Source organism: Pongo abelii, chromosome 16 (genome assembly GCF_028885655.2).
Source record: "Pongo abelii isolate AG06213 chromosome 16, NHGRI_mPonAbe1-v2.0_pri, whole genome shotgun sequence".
NCBI classification, from domain to species: Eukaryota; Metazoa; Chordata; class Mammalia; order Primates; family Hominidae; genus Pongo; species Pongo abelii.
This window is the reverse complement of record NC_072001.2, coordinates 103,706,950-103,728,030: the sequence shown is the minus strand read 5'-3', so window position 1 is coordinate 103,728,030 and position 21,081 is coordinate 103,706,950. Positions and strand designations below refer to the sequence as shown.

At 38.9% G+C, this 21,081-nt stretch overlaps 1 protein-coding gene across 3 annotated transcripts in view; it reads left to right on the top strand.

The window, feature by feature from the left end:
* The window catches only part of CERS3 (ceramide synthase 3), a 127,907-nt gene that overhangs the window by 16,592 nt on the left and 90,234 nt on the right, over positions 1–21,081 (top strand). For all 3 annotated transcript variants that reach the window (XM_063716752.1, XM_063716753.1, XM_024232615.2), the window contains one exon: positions 11,704–11,877. In XM_063716752.1, the coding sequence (XP_063572822.1) occupies positions 11,705–11,877 (173 nt within the window). In that variant the 5' untranslated portion in view covers position 11,704. The remainder of the gene's footprint in view (positions 1–11,703; positions 11,878–21,081) is intronic.

Here is a 21,081-nt window from a genome sequence, read left to right as displayed (position 1 = left end):
GGGGGAAGGATTGCTTGAGCCCAGGAGGTTCAGACCAGTCTGGGCAATATAGTAAGACCTCGTCACTACTAAAAATGAAAAACTAGCTGGGTGTGGTGGTGCACGCCTGTGGTCCCAGCTACATAGGAGGCTGAGGTGGGAGGATTGCTTGAGCCCAGAAAGTCAAGGCTTCGGTGAGCCATGATCATGCCACTAAACTCCAGTCTGGGTGACAGAGATCTTATCTCAAAAAAAAGAAAAGAAAACAAGAACTTTGCCTTTTGCTTTCAAATATTAGAGAGCAGACCCCTCACAGTTGCGGTATCACAGACTGAGGGGAGGCGGGACACAGAAGGACTGGAAAAGTAGGCAGGCGTCCAACCGCCCAGGGCCCTCCTGCAAGCATCTCAGTTACAGGAGAGTGCACGGAGAGGGAAGATAGGGAGCTGCCTCCAGACAGAGGTGGACTCACTTTGGAGAAAAAGCCTCTGACAGAACCTTCCCCAAGTGGAGTTTCTTCCGCACACAACAGGAGACAGCAGTAGCTGCCTGGAGCATCTCTAAGAATTAATTCATTGGCTCAAGATTTAGGTTAGGAAGGGGCTGATAGATGGCACCCTAGATCACAGTATATTGTGGAGTTTTATTACAGAGCCAAGAGAAACACATCTTGAAGGGAAGAGCATGAGGGGAGAGCTCTGGCCCGAAAGGGAACTTGACCCTTTCGGATGCCAAATGTCTAATTGGCATTTTTGAGGTTTATTAGTTTTGCTAGGAAAATATCCCAATTATGTTTAGTAACAATGAGAAAGTATTGCCCTAGTGGAAAGTGACAGCTGGCTCAGGGAGACATTAAATTTTGGAATCAGTGGGAGCAAAAGGGCAGAATCACATCTTCCTGAAACCTCAAGTCATCACCTAATTTATAAGCACAATAAAGTAAAGCAAACTCTACCAACAGTGTTAGGAGGGAAAATGAGGGGGCTCTCCCTTCTCATTTGGACTTCAGAGGCCTTTTTTGACTTGCTCAGAATACCCTCAGCCTTTGATATCTAGTATTAGAGTAAAGCACATAAAGATGGTTGGACTTTTCCATCAACGCACACTGCGTCCAGTCAGGATTAGAGTAATGGGAGATTGGCTAGTAACAACTCTGACGAATATAGGACTAGCAGGTATAAGAAGCAGTCACACCTCTGGGATATCGAGCACCCAAGGAAGAGGCTCCCCACAGGCTGATATGCAGACCCTCTTGAAAGGAGTCTTTATGGTGCCAGCGGAACTTGCTGGAAACCAGCCCTCTGGAACTTTCCATAAGTCTGCCCTATAGGGTTCTGGGAGAGCTGCTCATTAGCAGGTATCTCCCTGGCAGCACGCTGCCACAACACCCCCAAGGGAGGTACTGAAATCTGCTGGCGGCTGGGGGTTGCTGGAGCCCATCACTGTGTGCCCCAGATCTCAAAAAAAAAACCCTTTCCTCCCACCGTCTTGCTACATGACCCTCTTCTGACAAAGCTTCCTGACCAGCTGGCAAAGGGAAAATATGTAAAGGTATTGGATCCATTTTCCCAGAGCAGGCAAAAAGGATGAATTTGGAGTTGAGAGGCATTAACTTGACAACTGGCCCAAGCTTCAAGAAAGAAGCCCTGTAAGAAGAGCAAAGACTTATGATGCTCCTCTCCAGGGCACGTAACAGAGCATTAATGGAAACCCAGGCTCCCAGTGGACTTATGATGCTCCTCTCTAGGGCATGTAGCAGAACATTAATGGAAACCCAGGCTCCCAATGGACTTACGATGCTCGTCTCTAGGGCATGTAACAGAGTATTAATGGAAACCCAGGCTCCCAGTGGACTTATGATGCTCCTCTCTAGGGCATGTAACAGAGCATTGATGGAAACCCAGGCTCCCAATGGACTTACGATGCTCCTCTCCAGGGCATGTAACAGAACATTAATGGAAACCCAGGCTCCCAATGGACTTACGATGCTCCTCTCCAGGGCATGTAACAGAACATTAATGGAAACCCAGGCTCCCAATGGACTTACGATGCTCCTCTCCAGGGCATGTAACAGAACATTAATGGAAACCCAGGCTCCCAATGGACTTATGATGCTCCTCTCTAGGGCATGTAACAGAGTGTTAATGGAAACCCAGGCTCCCAATGGACTTATGATGGAAAAAGTCCCTGGATTATTTTTTTAAATTGAGTTATAGAATTTCTTTATATATTCTAGATAAAAGTTCTTTGTGTTGCAGATATTTTCTCCCAGTCTGTAGTGTGGCTTTTTTATTCTCTTACTGTTTCTTTTTTTTTTCTTTGAGATGGAGTCTTGCTCTGTCACCCAGGCTGGAGTGCATTGGTGTAATCTTGGCTCACTACAACCTCTGCCTCCAGGGTTCAAGAAATTCTCCTGCCTCAGCCTCCCAAGTAGCTGGGATTACAGACACCTTCCACCACGCCTGGGTAATTTTTGTATTTTTAGTAGAGATGGGGTTTCACCATGTTGGTCAGGCTGGTCCTCGAACTTCTGACCTCAGGTGATCCACTCACCTCAGCCTCCCAAAGTGCTGAGATTACAGGTGTAAGTCACTATGCCTGACCTTAATGGTATCTTTTGATGAGCAGAAGTCTCCATGTTTTACAGTCTACCTGGAAACAATACAAAGGATAGCTCTTGTTTACTTATCTTTTCTTTTATTTTCTCTGTATTATTAGAGTCACAGTCTCACCTGTTGTAACAAATAGAACTCAAAATTCAATGACTAAGATAGAAATTCATTTCTCTTGCATGTAACTGTACAGACATGAGTGGCACAGGGCTAATGAGTTAATCGGCTTTAAAAATCGCTCCTGTCCTATCAGCCACATCTCCAGCTATCAGGATGGCAGAGAAAAACCAGGACATGCAGTTTGGTCTTTAGGGAGATTACGCAAATTAATTCCACCCTTATGTCATCGACGCAGGCATAGTGACACATGCCACGTCTGGGGAGGCTGGAGAATGCTGCCTCATGGAGCGGGCAGCCACAGGCCAGGTGCAACTGGAGTGGGGGCTGGGGATGTGTAACTAAAAAGAATAAATGGATGCTTGGGAGCATCCTGATACCACTTAATGACATCTCTGAGGTGATACCATATTTTTGTTACAAATATTCTTAATTTTTCTTTTTTTTTTGAATCTCTAAGTCTATTATGAATTTCTTCCAGGCTTTAAATTAATATAATTGTTAAATTTTGTGTAGGAGAATTCCTTAAAATTATTTTTTGTCTTGTAGTAAGTTAATTGCTCCTCTACATTACAGTATAGGATATTTTTCTTTTTTTCTCTCTCTTCAGTTTTTTTACAGTTATAGCCTAAGGCATTCATAGATTTTTTAATGCACTAACTTAGAAACAGTAAATATCCTTCAAGGTGAAGTTGTTCTGTCATTTGCATTGTCTTCTTCATGTGAAATGGTACAATTTTAAATGCATTTAGAATTGGAATTTACTGTGGGCTTGGTCTTAACACTGTGCACTGGAGGTGCGTAGCTGCTAATGTTTTCCTTTGTGTTTTATCTTAAATGCATACTAATTTTTTTTTGGCTGGGTTTGTAGAGCTGGTTCCAAAGAAAGCACAAACAGACTAATGTAGATAAACATGTTTACCCGACCCTTTAACCAAATTTTAAGAATTGTTTTACAACTAATAAAAATGAAGTTGTTTTTAGATAATTAAATCAGATTTTATTATTGGCTGAAGCATCACTCTTTGATTGTTAAAAAATGCATTCTAGCCCCAGTAAGCTTTACATCCATTCATTCAATAAATATTCATTTGGTGTCTACTGTGTGGCCAGCTCTGAGTAGGCAATAGCGAGCAAGACAGAGAAGGTCCTTCTGTTACAGAGCTGATGTTCCCTTCACCAGAGAATGCCAGTCACCTATAACCTAGCTGGTCACCTGACCTTCAAAAGCTCTTGCCAACTCATATTCTCCAACCATAATAATATTCAGAGATTGCGAATGTTAACTCAAGCACATCCTTTCACTTTGTCAGTCAGAAAAATACCTCTACTTCAGTTTGACTTGTTTGCCCACCTTGCCATTTCTTGTTCTTGCTGTCTGTCTGAGAGAAACCTTCTGTTCTGTAGAGATAGTTTCTTGTTGCTCTCCTCTATCTGAGAGATATGTTCTGTAGCAATATCTTCTAAACTGGTATGGAATTTACAGTATGAATTGGATGAATAATTACCAGATGTTGTCCAAAGCCTCAGCTTGGATTGGAGTTCTTACATCAGCAAAAGTTAGACTCTCATATTTTTTAATACTTTACAAAAATGTTGCTTCGAATAGTGATAAACTTGTGGCCCAGCTGGTTTCATTCCTTCCATCCTAAGGTCGAATGGAATGGCGTCCATCTGAGGAAGTAGCTCAACAGGCTTCATTTACACATTGGGTTCTATACCCACGAGGTTAGAAAAGAATGACCATGAACCCCCTACATTAGCTACATTGTCTTCTTGGAAACTTTTGGCAGCTGAAGTCAAAAATAGGGTTTAAGAATTCCATAGTATTAGCAAAAAACACAGCTGGGGCCGAGATGCCTCATCCGTTACTATTGCTTCCCCCAAAGTATGAAGAAATAACCGCAGGCAGTTTTCTTGCAAATATTTCATATTTAAAAAAATAGCCTCAGTTTTTTTATGTAAATAAAATCACAATTTCTTCTGGTATTTTTATATGAGTAAAAATTGCAGAACTTAGAGAATGCACAAGGGATGAGAAAAAGGGGCCTTGAGTAGCTAAGAGAGAAAAAGGAACTGGGAATGACCCAGGGGTAAATAAGTACATTTGCTTCCAAGAGAATTCCAAGCAGAGATACTGAAGAGTTGTTAACAGCGTTTATTTTTAAATTGCCAGAAATTGCTAGAATTGGATCAAATGACTAAAGATGGGAGATGGGCTAAGAACTTAACGTGGGCATCAGTGGGCTCCTGAGACTGACCGAAAAGTGAGTGAGTCACAATCAAGGTCCTTAAAGGACAGAATCATTGCTGTGAAGGCTCAAGAATTTTTCACAGCAGTGACATGTGGGGTTTTAAAAACACAGATATCTCTCCATCTCAATATTTTGTAACTGTCCTTTCCATCTGAGTATTGTTGAAGTATTGCAATGCTTACATAGTTAACCCAGCACAAAAGTATTGTTCTACTCATGGTATAGGTGATATGTTTTTTTTCATCTACCAAGCATCTTTTTAAGGCTATTGAGGGAAGCCAGCAGCCTCCTTTACACAGAAAAAAACCACCTTAAGCAGTAACTAAGAGTGTCATTGTCAAATTTCCAACAGGAAGAACAGGGGCAAAAATGGGAGAGAAAGAGGAAAAAGAGACAAACGAGCAAATGAGTGCCCACTGTCAGCAAGATGATGTCAGAGGCTAAACAGAGGGAGAAACTGACAAATGCTGCAGGCTGTGCACTTTTCAGTTATAAATCCTAAAAACAGGTACCTCTGCTGCACTTAAGGTTCAGACAACCAAACTGGAGTCATCCGTTTCTCTAAAGGAGGGTGTGGAAGATGCTGGATGTATAAGTCGGGGTTCTTGGCTGCAGGCAATAGAATCTACCTCTTTCTTAGTACCTTAAATAAAATACTTCATTGGAGGCGACTCACATCATTGAAGGAAGGCTGGTGGACTAGACTTGGATGACAGTGGAAACCAAGGCAATCAGGAAAGCCAAGAAGCTGAGAGACCGCGACTATCTTTTCATCAGCAGCAGTCACGGCCGCCGCTGCCTCGACAGGATGACATCTGCTGCTGCTGCTGCTGGAGAGCATTGTCTGCTCCAGATTCAATCCCAAGAAAAGGATCTGAATGACCAGCTCTAAGGTCAGGCCAATGCCAGCAGATGGAGAATGACCCCCTTTGGCAGTCACGATGGGAAAGACACCATACCAACTTCACACATGGTGGCAATTTTCCCTGACTACTATGTGGGCTGGATGCTGAGCTGGTGACAGGTCCAAAATGACACATCCAGTACACTAGGATCAGGTAAGTGTGACTCTGAAGGATCCCAGAGGTTCTGGCTGTGGGTTTTCACAGGCTGTGGCCTCAGAGCTGCCATGGAGAGGCCATGAGTATGTGACTTGTTTCTTGCTAATAGTCTGAAGTGGCAGAGACGATTAGAGAAGAGTGACTGTCACAGTCTTCACTTCCTTTGTCTGTTTAGCCTCTGATCTCATCCTGAGGGAAGATGAGGCTGGCTGGAGGGGTAGCCTGGACCATTGAAGCCCATGCCTAGAGCTGAAATATTGGCTTATGGAGTCTATGACCACCCTTAGCTTCAAGGGGCCATCATCTGGGAGAGACACTTCTTCAGGAGAGTTCAGTTTTGCTTTTTAAAGCATACTGTTTTTTTCTTCCATAAAGTCATGAAATTTAAAGTCATACTGAAGTCTGAACCTGGTTATAGTCTTTTTTATTTATTTTTCGGGGTTCGTGGGTGCAAGCTTGACTCAGGAGAATTTGGGAGGTAAAACTTAAGCACCATAAGTGAAGAACAGGCAGCTGCAGCATGAAATTCAGGATAAGCCATAGATTAAAATGTGTAAAGGTTAAAAGTTGTTGAAGCTGAGAAGGAGGCTTCCTAACTTTTTTATTTTTTTGGAGGTATAATTTACATACCATGCAATTCACCCATTTAACGTGTGCAATTCAATATCTTTTCGTGTATTTACAGAATTGTGCAACCAACACCACATTCAAATGTTAAGCATTTTCACTACCTTAAAAATAAACCATGTACCCATCAGAAGCCATTTCTCATTTTCCCCCATCTGTCCCCACTTCTGCTTTACCTCACTAAGGAGCTACTAACCTACTTTATATCTCTTCTGGACATTTCACGTAAATGGAATCATACAATATGTGGCCGTCTGTGTCTGGCCACTTAGCATCATCTTTTCAAGGGTCATCCATACTGAGCATGAATCTTTTCTATTTTCTTCAGTATATGCCTAGGAGTAGAATTACAAAGTCTTCCAGGAACTGTATATTTAACCATTTGAGAAACCAACAGCCTGTTTTCCACGGCAGTGGCACCTTGTCACATTCCCACCAGCAATGCCTGGTATGTGTGTGTGGGGGGGTCCCAATTTCTTCACACCCCGTCAGCACTTGTGACCTGTTGGATGGCAGCTGTGGGTGTGAAGGGCATCTCTGGGTATGGTTGTGACTTCCATTTCTCCCGGGACTGAGGCAGAGCATCTTTTCATGTGCTTATTGGCCATTTCTATATTGTCCTTGATAAAATGTCTATTCAGATCCTTTGATCATTTTTAAATTGGATTATTCATCATTTTTTTTCATTGAGTTGTCAGTGTCCTTTACATATTCTAACTACAAGTCCCTTCTCAGATATATGACCTTCAAATATTTTTTTCCATTCTGTGGGTCATCATTGATGGTATCCATTTGTCTATTCTTTCTTTTGTTGCTTGTGCTTTTTGGTTGTTGTTTGTTTGTTTGTTTGTTTGTTTTGAAACAGGGTCTCTCAGACCCGATGGCTCACAAAGACAGCCCATAGGCTCACAGAGGAGCTGGCCACCAAATTCTGTCACTCAGGCTGGAGTGCAGTGGCCCCATTTTGGCTCACTGAAACCTCTGCCTCTGGGCTCAAGCAATCCTCCCACCTCAGCATCCTGAGTAACTGAGATTACAGGCGCAGGGCACCATGCCCCATGCCTAGCTAATTTTTGTATTTTTTGTAGAGATGGGATCTCACTATGTTGTCCAAGCTGGTCTTGAATTCCTGGGCTCAAGAGACCCACACACCCCAGCCTCCCAGGGTTCTGGATGTATAGGTGTGAGCCATCACACCCAGCCTGCTTGTGCTTTTGATATATAAGAAGGCTTTGCCTAACTCGAGGTCACAAAGATTTACTCCTATATTTTCTTCTAAGAGTTTTACAGTTTTAGCCATTATATTTAGATCTGTGCTTTGTTTTAATTTTTGAGTATGATGTGACGAATGGGTTCTTAACACTTCTGAAGCTGTAGTAATTGATGTTTGGTGGCAGCACATGAAGAAAGAATGAAGAATGTAGATTTATTATCTTTCTCAGTTTGGACTACATTTTCCAAGAGGCCATCCTCTTGAGTTCTTTCCAACTTCCCTAAATATTTTTGGCTGTTGAGTATTAAAGTTGCTATGGCTTTCAACAGATCTTAATCCATTGCTTACATGTAATGCACAAGGAATTGTTTAGAGTGGTAACCCCTACATAACCATGATAAACTATTTGATTAGTTATATTTCACATTATACAAAATAATCTGTACTGCCTTGAGTTGTGTTTTACAGGTGAGCAAGCTATTTTGTATAACAGTGATTATAATAATATTGGGGGGAAAACCTAACTCAGTGTCATTGCTATGTGTTCCCTGAGTCTTTATCTATTAAATTTGGAGCCAGTAAAGTAAGGAACATGCTGAGGCAAACTTCTAGGAAAAAAAATATCTTTGCCTTTGCAGGAGTATCTAGTTTTGATGCAGTTGAGGAACACAGACCTGGCACAAGCTTTGTCCATTACAGAGAGCCTCTGTGGCCTCAACTGGTTTCTCAAGTCTGTAGGAAGTTTGAACTTTAGCTGGAGTTTGACTCAAAGGCTCGTGGATGCTCTTGTTCTGAGATGTTCTGGGCAAGTACTTCAAAACAGATTTCTCTAAATTCCCCTTTTGGTCAGTTATGTCAGATGGTTCAGGCAACCAAGTTTGAGTCCTCACTTATTTTACCAAACCAACCATGAAAGTTGATCAATTCTTCCTTCCTAACAGCTCTGTCACCAGTTCTCACTGCACCTTCGTACCCAGATCAAGTCTGCAGTCTGTGGTCACCTCTTCACCCCTGTCCTTTCTGTGGCCCCGAAACCTAATCGAGAGGAAGTATCACTAAAGTCTTTGTTGATTATCTTTGTTCCACCATATTTACACAACTTTGCAATGGTGTAAATAGGATTCACTCCTCCCTCTCAGGGTAGAAATTCTAATAAAAGAATAGTCCATGGAGGCTGGGCGCGGTGCTTATGCCTGTAATCCCAGCACTTTGGGAGGCTGAGGCGGGTGGATCACCTGAGGTCGGGAGTTCGAGACCAGCCTGACCAACATGGAGAAACCCTGTCTCTACTAAAAATACAAAATTAGCTGGCCATGGTGGCATACGTCTGCAATCCCAGCTACTCGGGAGGCTGAGGCAGGAGAATTGCTTGAACCCAGAAGGCAGAGGTTGCAGTGAGCCGAGATCAGGCCATTGCACTCCAGCCTGGGCAACAGGAGCGAAACTTCGTCTCAAAAAAAAAAAAAAAAAAGAATAGTCCGTGGAAAAGAAGGCAGCCTTTCTCCAGGGGCACAGCCTTGCAGGTGTGGAGGCGACTGGGTTAGCACTTCTCCGAATGGTGGGTAAGAGGTGAGATGAGGTATGGAATTATCTCACAAGGGTTCAATTCTTGGTTTTGGTGTGGATCTTTCTGAAGGACATTGGGGTCCACACTGTGGAATTCTTTCTCATCTGAAGTCAGAAATCTGTCACTTCAGTATTCCCCTCTTGTATCCTATCCTCTGATCTAGTCTTCCCATTACCCTCGGGCCTCACTCCTAACACACATGTCTTTGACCTTCACTCCCTTGAGTTTTCTTTCTTCCCCATCAATCTCACTTCTCTCTGGGGCTCCCTTTATCCTCTACCCGATTTGCATCCCACAGATGGCATTATTCCCTCTGGTCACCACTGCTCTGGCCAAACCTTCTCTCTGCTGACTGCATCTATTGCTGTGAGCTGATTGTTCTCTAGTTTCTCCATCTCCTGAGGCATGCTTCACACCACTGCCAGAAGAGCTGCCAGGCATGTGCCTGGGTAAGGCGAAGTGGGGAGGAGGCTTGAAATCCAGCCCTCATTCCACTGATCATTTTGGGCTTGGTAGAGCTGTGTCTGCCTAGAGAAAATACCTTCCTCTAATCGGCACAAAGACACCCTACGGCTCACAGAGGAACTGGCTACCAAATTGACCTTTCTAAAATAGCTGACCATCTCATTCCTCTGCATAATACCCTTCAGTGGGTCCTATCAGCTAAATGCCAAATCCTTAGCATGGAATGCAAGCAAACCCTCTAAGACCTAGCCTGCTTGTCCCACCAGCATTCTAATGAGGGTGATCATATGATTTATTGTCCAAAGTATTCCTTTCAGAATACTTCTGAAAGGAAGCAAGAGCTGTTACTGATTATGCCAGGGCAATCCACTGCAGTGCCTGGGCACTTATTTGTAACCTACCATATTCCACACCTTGGATTCATTCACTGTGGTAGTGCCAACCCGCTGGTAGTTTTCTATGTACACCTTGTTATTTCCCGATTAAGAGGTTTTGACAGAGTTATTTTGACAACCTTGTTGTGAATCTGAGGACATTTTGATTCCTTTTTCTGATTAAACATTAAAAGATGAAATCCATACATCCTCAAGTCAAAATCCCAAGTCCAAAATGATCACAGCCTAAACAATGATATTAAAACATCTAATTTACATTATTCTATGCTCTGGTTACTTGATTGTAGTATGAATACTTTATCTGCTTAGAACTTGTATTCCCTCTTCCCCATTTTCCTGCCTTTCCTGGCTTATATCCACTTATTGTTCGAGATATCTCAAGGACTTTTTCTTCCAGTTACCTTTCCCTGATATTTCCTGGTTGGGCTCAGTGCCCATCATCTTGTTCCCACAGCAACCTGTATACGTTTTTTATCATACCTAAAAAAAAAAAAAAATGTGTTGAAGTCATGAGTTCAGGCCTGCCTTGCTTACGAGACTATTATGTCCTCAAGGCAGGAACCCTGTCTTATTAATTGTTTTATCCTCAGTGCTCAGCACGGCTCTTCACAGATAATAGAATCTTAATAAATATTCCTTTACATAGACTAATTTGATCTCCTTGTAATATGAAGTGAAACGTGCCTGCCCCTTATTTCCTGGGGAATTTTTTAGGGTACTAGTGATGATTTATACCTACTTGGAGCCTTCAGGACATTGACTTTTGGCATGTTAAAGTTGTAAAGCCTATTGTTATTTTTTATACCATAGAACCATATACAAAGAAAATACACATGCATAATATTCACATATGTTTTGCCAAAAGTGTGAATAGTGATGTGTTAAACTTCAGTTTTTCCATGCCATAAACAAAATTGTTCTGAGGGTATGGAAGAGTAATTCTTGTTTAATGCAATGAAGGATCATATAATCCATTAAATAATAGTATTCCATTCTTGCCTTATTTTCTTTCTTTTTTTGGGGTGGAGTCTTGCTCTGTTGCCAGGCTGGAGTACAGTGGCGTGATCTTGGCTCACTGCAAACTCCGCCTCCTGGGATCAAGTGATTCTCCTGCCTCAGCCTCCCAAGTTGCTGGGACTACAGGTGTGTACCACCACACTTGACTAATTTTTGTATTTTTAGTAGAGATGGGGCTTCATCATGTTGGCCAGGATGGACTTGATCTCTTGACCTCATGATCCGCCCGCCTTGGTCTCCCAAAGTGCTGATATTGCAGGTGTGAGCCACTGCGCTAGGCCTCTTGCCTTATTTTCTAAGCTCTCTGGATCTGGCATTTTGAGCCAAGGTGATCAATGTTATCCTAAAGTTACGTGTTTGTTTTACAAGCCTAATGTCTGTTTCCATTTCTCTAGAATGTTTTGGACGCTTAAAGAATGGTTCTGGTTGGAAAGATTCTGGCTTCCTCCAACAATAAAGTGGTCAGATCTTGAGGATCACGATGGACTCGTCTTTGTAAAACCTTCTCATTTATACATGACAATTCCATATGCTTTTCTCTTGCTGATTATCAGACGTGTATTTGAAAAGTAAGTAGTACTTGTGTCTTTCCTTCCCATTCCCCCTCTTTGCTCTAACACTAGAATAATACAGTCTTAGGCTTACTGAGATCCTTAAAGAATCTGTTGTTCAGAGGTTGCCACTAATGGGGCACAGATTCTTGGGATGAGTTAATGTAATCAGATGCGCTCCAATGTTATTTAAAGGCTGAACAAGAAAAAATTAGAAACATGGATCCCACTGAGTGCTTTAGTTTTATAACGAAGAAAATCAAGATCAAGAGAGGTTGTGGACCACAGAGCTTATTAGTGTCAATGACAATACAGGAACCCAGTTCATCTACTCTTCCATGGTGTCTGACAATGCATATACATTCCCGGAAAGGTTGTGCTAGAAGAGTCTATGACTCCGGAAGCATTATCATCCTCAAATGCCTATAAAATAACAAAAATGGCTCATTAAAGACCAAACCAAATATTGCTATATAGTATAGCTTATTTTAAAGATTTATTTAAAGGTTTAATAGCTGCCCTTCATTCTAAAGTGCAAGGAAATCAAAGAGAAAAACTATCAGTTTGCTTTCTCAGAAAAAGTAAACTTATTTTTTTCTTGATTTAACTTAAATGGATATTATTTCCAGCCTTTTTATTAAAATTGTACTAGTGTTATGATAACAGTAGATAAATGTTCATCTATAATCTCTGTAGTTGACTCTATTTCAAAAAACTGTTATTAGCACATTAATTTATTTGGAGCAAAGAGACTATTCAAATGTCAAGAGTTGGAAAAACTTGAGACAAAATCTGATAGAGATCATTTTGTCCAAGACTAACTGTAATGCAGATCATATGTTTATAAACATTTGCAGGGTCCTTATCTTGAGAGCTAGTTTGACCAACTCTGTTTCATGAACTCTTGAAAAAGTTTTTGTACAAACAACAACTTCACTGGGGCCAACAGTGGGCTATTCCTATTGGGAGGAAAAGAAAGCCCCTGGATACCACTAAACCCTGTCTGAGAACATTTGAGAATGTACTTCTTTTCCGACAGTTAATTCTACTTTTTATTCACATATTTGGATGTGTCAAGAATGCATAAATAAAGTAGAATAATTACTATCCTGAAATACTAGCTGTTCTTGCATTGTATCCGGTGATCTTTGAATTTGGCATCCAGGTCCATTACTTATTTCCATTGCAGATTTCCTACTTTTTGGTGGACAGCTCCATTTTTCACAGTTTGGCCAGGACTATGAGCCAGAAACATCTTTAGGTTGCCAAAGCAGCACAGCTGTGGAGGACCAGCTTGTTATGTCCCCGTCTTGGCCTCTCCAACAACAATCAGGAAGGAATCCAACCCTCTCTTAATTCCTAGGACCATTGTTGCTTCTTCTCAAGGGATTAAATATAGTGTATATTCTCTATTCTATCTCCTTATAACTCCAGCTCCCAATAACTCACTCTCAGCTTTTTCCATTGTGACGCTACAGAAAACTACGTGTTGCTTCGCTAATGCCATATCTCTTTTAATGCCATAGAAGGGAGGAAAATTTAACAGGCAGAGAGGTCATACTTTTTGAAGTATAAGTTTATATTTTTTTCCAGAGCTTCTATATCATTAGTGGGAGATTGAATCCCTTATATCATAAATAAAATATCCCTTGTACCTTACATTTGAATAGGAGTTTGTAGTTTAAGAGATACATAAAATCACAAATGGTGTGGTCTCAGTCTGCAGGTGTGGAAATGAGAGGTAAATAACCTGGCCATGGTCACGCAGTTAACATGTACGGGGATGGATCTGGGACTCGAACCCATGAGCTCAGGTTTAGGGTTGTTGGTTTTTTATTTTCTGACTGTTTCAGTAATTCTTAGACTTTCACAGCAAAAGACTCCTGATGGCAGAAGAGAGTACACAGATGTCTCTTGGGAATACAGAAAGCAAGCTTAAAGAGATAATAGCAAACATAAAAACGTCTGAACTATTTTAAAGATTCATGTGAATATAACCCTATGTTTCAGCATATCCTGATATATTTAACACAAGAAAGCTTCCTTCTTTTGTTCTAGACTGTATTTATGCTACATCTTCTCATTCTATGAAGTGACCAAGGGTTGTGATTTGGCTGGTTCATTATTGTCCTTTAGTACTAGCCAAGAACTATTTAAGATCAGAAATTAGTGTTTCTTCCTAGAAAATCAAGAAGAGAGAGACAGACAGATGAGAAACAAAGAAGCAGATAATTTGAAAGTAACTGACATTTACTTTGTATTTAAGATTTTCTTTCCTTAAAAGTTAGTTTGTGGCTTATGTTTTGTTTTTTGTTTTTGTGTGTGTGTGTGGCTAATGTTTTGATTTTTATTTTGTCCAGACTACTAGTTTCTAATTAGTTTATCTTCTATGCATTCTTTTATGTGTCTGAAGTGTGATTTAAAGGAAACCTAACCTGCTCAAATAACAACACTCGTGGAATAAACACATTATCTGAGAGTAAATCATGGTCCCAGAAGAGTCCAAGGCAGGGGTGCAGGTGGTAAAATCAGAAGGACACATTTTTATTATTGTTGTTACTTAATTATACACAAACAGATTCCCCACCCCAGTAACATAAGGTCATGATGGGGCAGTATGTCCATCGTTCTTTAAAGGAGGGTAGGGTAGCTGGAGTAACCTATCTGTAGCGACTTACGTAAATTGAAGAAGTATTGTTACTAACTGTCCCAAATGGAAATAGTCTCAAAATATGCACATTAGACTTTTTCAACTGAGATCTACTTTGCTCCCAATATTTTGTTCACACATAAAAACAAAAAACAAAACAAAACAAAACCTCTGAAAAACTCTGCTCACAGAGCCTCTGAATCCTTAGGAACTGGGAATCAATCTTATGCCAATAGGCTAGTGTATCTGTTTAGGAGAAGTATTTAAATGTAACATGCCTAATATCTGCCTAGGGATACATTCCTTTTATTCTATTAAAAATATTAAAAATAAAGGGAGACCTGGGATGTCTAGGCTTTTGGCTCCAGGTAACTGATGGGGTGCTAGACAAAGGGGGTCGTCTGGGTGTCTGAATGGTTTTGTCTGAAGGCTCAGTTCTGCAATAGTAGCAAACCTAAGGGACTCATTCCCTGGTAATTAACCTAACTTTGAACCATTTACATGGGAGCAGATGTTCATTCTTTTTTCTTCCTCTCAGACTTTTTTTTTTTCTATTCTGTATCAATAAAATGAAAATTTAGGCAAGCTAGCTGGCAAACTAATCTCTAAATTTCTTTCTAGGGCTAAGACTTACAATTTCCCTTATCTCTTCAGTTCAATTTATCAAATATTTATTGTGCTTCTTTCTTCTCTCCTTTTTCAAAATAGATTTTTAATTAAGTGACTATTTATATTCATCTATACTTTATTAGGTGATTGATTTCCTAGATTTATTTGAAAAGGAAGGATAGCACTCAATTAGACAACTACATTTATATCTATACTCTGTTCTGTTAACAATATTATTTTTTGGCCGGGTGCAGTGGCTTGTGCCTGTAATCCCAGCACTTTGGGAGGCTGAGGCAGGCAGATCACAAGATCAGGAGATGGAGACCATCCTGGCCAACATAGTGAAACCCCGTCTGTACTAAAAATACAAAAAAATTAGCTGGGTGTGTTGGCACATGCCTGTAGTCCCAGCTCTTCGCAAGGCTGAGGCAGGAGAATCGCTTGAACCCAGGAGGCAGAGGTTGCAGTGAGCCGAGATCACGCCACTGCACTCCAGCCTGGCGACAGAGTGAGACTCCATCTCAAAAAAAAAAAAAAAAAGTTGTGTGTGTGTGTGTGTGTGTGTGTGTGTAAGAGGTAGGTATCCAGTAAAACAAAAATCATTATGTCTGTCCTTGAAATTAACAAAGAGGACTGTAGTTCTCTTTCTTGTTTAAATTAATGATTTTAACAGGTATTTATTCCTCATATCAGCAAGGATGTGTATATTTATCTATGTGTATACTTACCCATATGCAATTTCTCACATGACCCTCTGGAGAAGAATGTTATGCTTCATTTGGCTTTGAGATTAGTTTTGTTTCCTTACTGTACAAATCTTTGGTTTAATTCTATTTTGCTTTCCCCTCCTAATTTCTTCATTTCTAGCACTTGAGGAGATAGCACTGAGTGAATATATTAAAAACACTACCCTATGAAACTATTTCCAGTTTGTGTTGTTCTAATAGAGAAAAAAAATGGATGTTTTCTCCATTAAAATTTTCCAGCTACTAGGTTGGATAAATGAACTAATTCAATTATTTATCCAAAACCCTGTCATATATATATATATTTTTTCTCTCTATATATATATATACAGACACACATACACACACACACACATATATATGCTCTCTCTCTCTCTCTCTGTGTCTCTCTCTGTCTCTCTCTCTATATATATATGTCTATATAAGAGGAATCTTGAGTGATTGATGACTTTTTCATTAATTCATTTTTTTCCCCATGCACTACTCCCATTCCCCTCTCTGCCGTGTTCTGTGTATTTGGTGATCCTTTATTTGTATGACCCAGTAAAACATGTGCTTCATGTACCGGTATCACTTATTGACATAAATGGTATTGCGCTAAGACCTTTTCCTTCTTCTTTTTTAAAATTTAGCACTATGTTTTATGATCTGTCCACATTGCTCTGTGTACATCTGGTGCATAACTCACTTATTTTTATATGTCTCTGAAATTTAGGGGCCATTTTCAAGAGAACTTAATTCATCTGGAAGTTGGACTGACATACATTTAATCAGATTATCTTAGGAGAGTTTTTATTCAACTTCCATCAATATAAAAATGAATTTAAGAACTAAATGATCATTCATAACTAAAATTTTCAGCATTTAATTCAACACAAAAATTCTTCTTAAGTAAGTCCTAGAATTGACTGACCTGGCAGAAGATAGTACCTTTGTCAGAACTGAAGGAAGAATAGGGAAATCTCATTATTTTAAAAATATCTGCTTTATTGAGATTTGATTTACATACAATAAAGTTCATCTAAAATTTGATGCATTTTGACAAATGTATACAGTCTTGCAACCATTACCATGATTATGATACAGATATCTGTCAGCTAAAAAATTCTCTTGTAATGCTTTCAGTTAATACCCTCGCTACCCACTAGCCACCAGCAATCACTAATCTATTTTCTGTCACTATAATTTTGTGTTTTCTAAGATTTCCTTCAAATGAAATCATATAGATTGTGGTCTTTTGTGTTCGACTTCTTTCATTAAGCTTAATGCTTTTAAGATTTTTTTCATGTTATGTGTATCAGTGGTTCCTTTCTATTGCTGAATAGTCTTTCAACGTACATATATACTATAACTTATTTATCCTTTAGTCGATGGGAAGAAATTTGTGTTGCATACAGTTTTACGCTGTTATGAATGAAGTTACTATGAACATTTGAGTACAAGAATTTGTGCAGATATATGCTTTTATTTCTCTTGGTAAAGAGCTAAAACATTTGCTCTTCAAGACACTGTTAGTGTATATCCCTACAATGGAATATTGTTCTGCAATAAAGAGGAATGCACTACAAATACATGCTATGACATGAGTGAACCTCAAAAACATTAAGCTCTGTGAAAGAAGCCAGACACAAGTGACCACATATTGTATAATTTCATGTATATTAAATATTCAAAAAGGCAAAGCTGTAAAAATGGAAAATAGATGAGTGGTTGCCTGGGGCAGGTGCAAGAAGAAACAGAGATTAGCAATAGACATGAATGATGGAAATGTTCTAAGGCTGATTCATAGTAATGGTTGCACAACTTAGTACAACTTGGTAAATTTACTAAGAAGTGATTTTATATATTAAAAAATTGTATACTTGAAAATATTGAATTATATGATATGCAAAATACCTTACTAGTTATCTTTTTAGGAAATATTACTGTAAATAAAATAAAAAGGCAAGCCACAGACTGGGAGAAATTATATGTAAAACATATATCTGATAAAAGACTTAAATTCAGAATATATAAATAACTCAGAACTCAATATAAAAAGAAATAACTTGGTTTTAAAAATAGGCAAAAGATTTGAGGAAATACTTCATCAAATAAGATATACAAATAGAAAATAAGCACATGGAAAGATGCTCAACATGATTAGTCATTAGGAAAATATAAATTAAAACCACAATGTACTGGATTAGCAAAAATGTCAGAGTAAGAACCTCTGAAAATTCTTTCTTCCATAAAAGCAACCAGAAAACTAGCAAAAATTGTCACAGTCAGTTTTTTTCAGAATTGAGAATCAGCCAAAGGCTTACAGTGATCTAGGGGTTGTTATTTAAGAAAAACAGCAGAATCTTGGAAGGAATGGCAAGCTGTGTGACATTTTTAACTTGCCCTGTTCCCATCTTGCCCTCTCCATCTCTGGATAGCCTTGAAGAACCAATGGCCCACAATTACAGTGGAAACTAGCAGCCTGGCTGCCACTGAATGGAGCAGAACAGAGTAGAAGCTCCTTCAAAGCTCATTATCAGAGGATTGTCATTATCTGACCTGTCTGATGGTTCTCTGGAAGACACTACTCAAAATGCTGTCTTTATCTGACCTGACTCAGAGCTCACCCAGTGAAAAAGCCTTTTCCCTGAGGGTGTTTGTCTAAAACAATTAGAGGCAATTGATTAACTTCATAACTAAGATAGTGGATAACAATTAGGGAAAACAATAAAATGACCAAAAAGCTTAAAAGGAAAACCTACAACATGAGATGTGCATTGAAGGCTTTGAAAAACTCCAACATGTTCTTGGAAATCTAGAAGACCTGTGTAAGGGTTAATGCACGTTCATGGCTATCTGCATGCTTAGGAAAGACCTGGGAAGGCCATAAGCTCTCACCTCTGAATGACCTTTAGGCTCTGTGCAAACGTTAAGTGAAGGCTAAGGCAGAGTTGCTTAGTGCCTAGCTAAATGTTGAAGGTGTGCCCCAACATATGCACAGAGCTCCTCAGGAAAGACTGAGAGACTTATTGGTTCTAAGCATTTAAGGAAATCTCTGTCTAATCATTAGCTGACCACTAAGCTAACCTAATAAAGCCTTCAGTGCTCACACATCACAAAGAAGACTTTACAGATTAATTCAAAAAAGGTGACTTAAGCCTCACGTCTGTAATCCCAGCACTTTGGGAGGCCAAGGCAGGCGGATCATGAGGTCAGGAGATCGAGACCATCCTGGCTAACAAGGTGAAACCCCATCTCTACTAAAAATAAAAAAAATTAGCTGGGCGTGGTGGCAGGCACCTGTAGTCCCAGCTACTCGGGAGGCTGAGGCAGGAGAATGGCATGAACCTGGGAGGTGGAGCTTGCAGTGAGCTGAGATCATGCCACTGCACTCCAGCCTGGGCAACAGTGCAAGACTCCATCTCAAAAAAATAAATAAATAAATAAATAAAAGAAAAGAAAAAAGGTGACTAAGCAAACAAATGGACAATGACAAATAGCAAAAATAACAAACTTTGAGGAGGAGAAATAATCTGATTTTTATAGTTGCCACCTTATAGTATTTAACAGGTCCAATTTTCAACAAAAACTTATGAGACATGCAAAGAAACAAAAAATTATGGACTATACACAGGATATATAGCAATTATTGCAAGTGTTTCTGAGAAAGCCTAGATAGTGGACTTATTAGACAGAGGCTTTAAGTCAACTATTTTAAATATGTTCAAAGAACTGGAGAAAAACATGCTTAAGATCTAAAGGAAAGCATGAAAACAATGTCTCACCAAATCAAGAACATCAATAAAGTAATTGAAACTATAAATTATAACAAAGAACCAAATAGAAGTTCTAAGGTTGAAAACTACAATGACTGAAATCAAAATTTCATGAGAGAGGCTAAATAGCATATTTGAGCAGGCATAAGAAAGAGTCAGCAGTGTGAGGAACAGCAAAATAAAAGAGAATGAAGAAAAATAGTCTTAGAGACCTGAATTACCAACATACACATAATGGGAATTCCAGAAGGAGAGAAGAGAATAAATAGGACCCCAAAAATGTGAAGAAATAAATGGCCAAAAATTTCCCTGAATTCTGAATCTGTATATCCAAAAAGCTAAACAAACTCCCAGTATGATAAATTTAAAGAGAGCTACATCTACGTATGTCATAATCAACTTGTCAAAAGCCAAAAAGAAAGAATTTTGAAGGCAGCAAGAGTGGAGCCACTCATCACATACAAGGAATTCTCATTATGATTAGGAATTGATTTCTCATCAGCATCTATGTAGGCCAAAGGTGGTGGAATGACACATAAAAAGTGCTGAACGAAAAACACTGTGAATCAAACAAAACTCTCCTTCAAAATGGAAGAGAAATTAAGACATTCTCAAATGAACAAAAACCAAGAGAATTCATTACTAGCAGGCCTAGCATACAAAAAGTGTGAAAGGAAGTCCTTCAGACTGAAATGAGAGTACACAAGACAGTAACTCAAATCCACGTGAAGAAATAGCACCAGTAAAAGTAACTAAATAAAAATAAATAAAAACTAAATAAAAATAAATAAATAAATAAATTAAATAAATAAATAAAAACTAAATAAAAATAAGAAGTAACTAAATAAATTTATAAAAATAAATTAAAATAAATAAATAAATAAAATAAATATAAATAAAATAAATAAAAACTAAATAAAAATAAAAAAGTAACTAAAGTTATTAAAAAATAACTAAATAAAAATAAAAAAAGTAACTAAATAAAAATAAAAAATAAAATGATAGTATAAGCATATTTTTTGTTTGTAACACTTTCAGGAGAAAGTGATTTAAAAGGCAATTGTATAAAACAATAATCTAAATCTGTGTTGATCAGAACACAATTTATAAATATGTAATTTGTGAGACAAGAGCACAAAGAAGGGGAAGGGGAAGGGGAATGGAGTTTTTTAACCCTATTGAAATTAATTTGATATTAATCTGAAGTAAGATGTTATAAATTAGTATGTCAGTTATAATCCCCAAGTGAATCACTAAGCAAATAACTTTTAAAATAGTAAAAAACCAAAATGACATGAAAATTAAAATGGTACGTGAGAAAATATCTATTTAACACAAAGTAAGTTAGTGATGGACAAATAAACAAAAGGGCATAAGATATATAGAAAACAAATAGCAAAATGGCAGACATAAATTCTATTTTATCAGGAATTACTTTAAATGTAAATGGATTAAATAA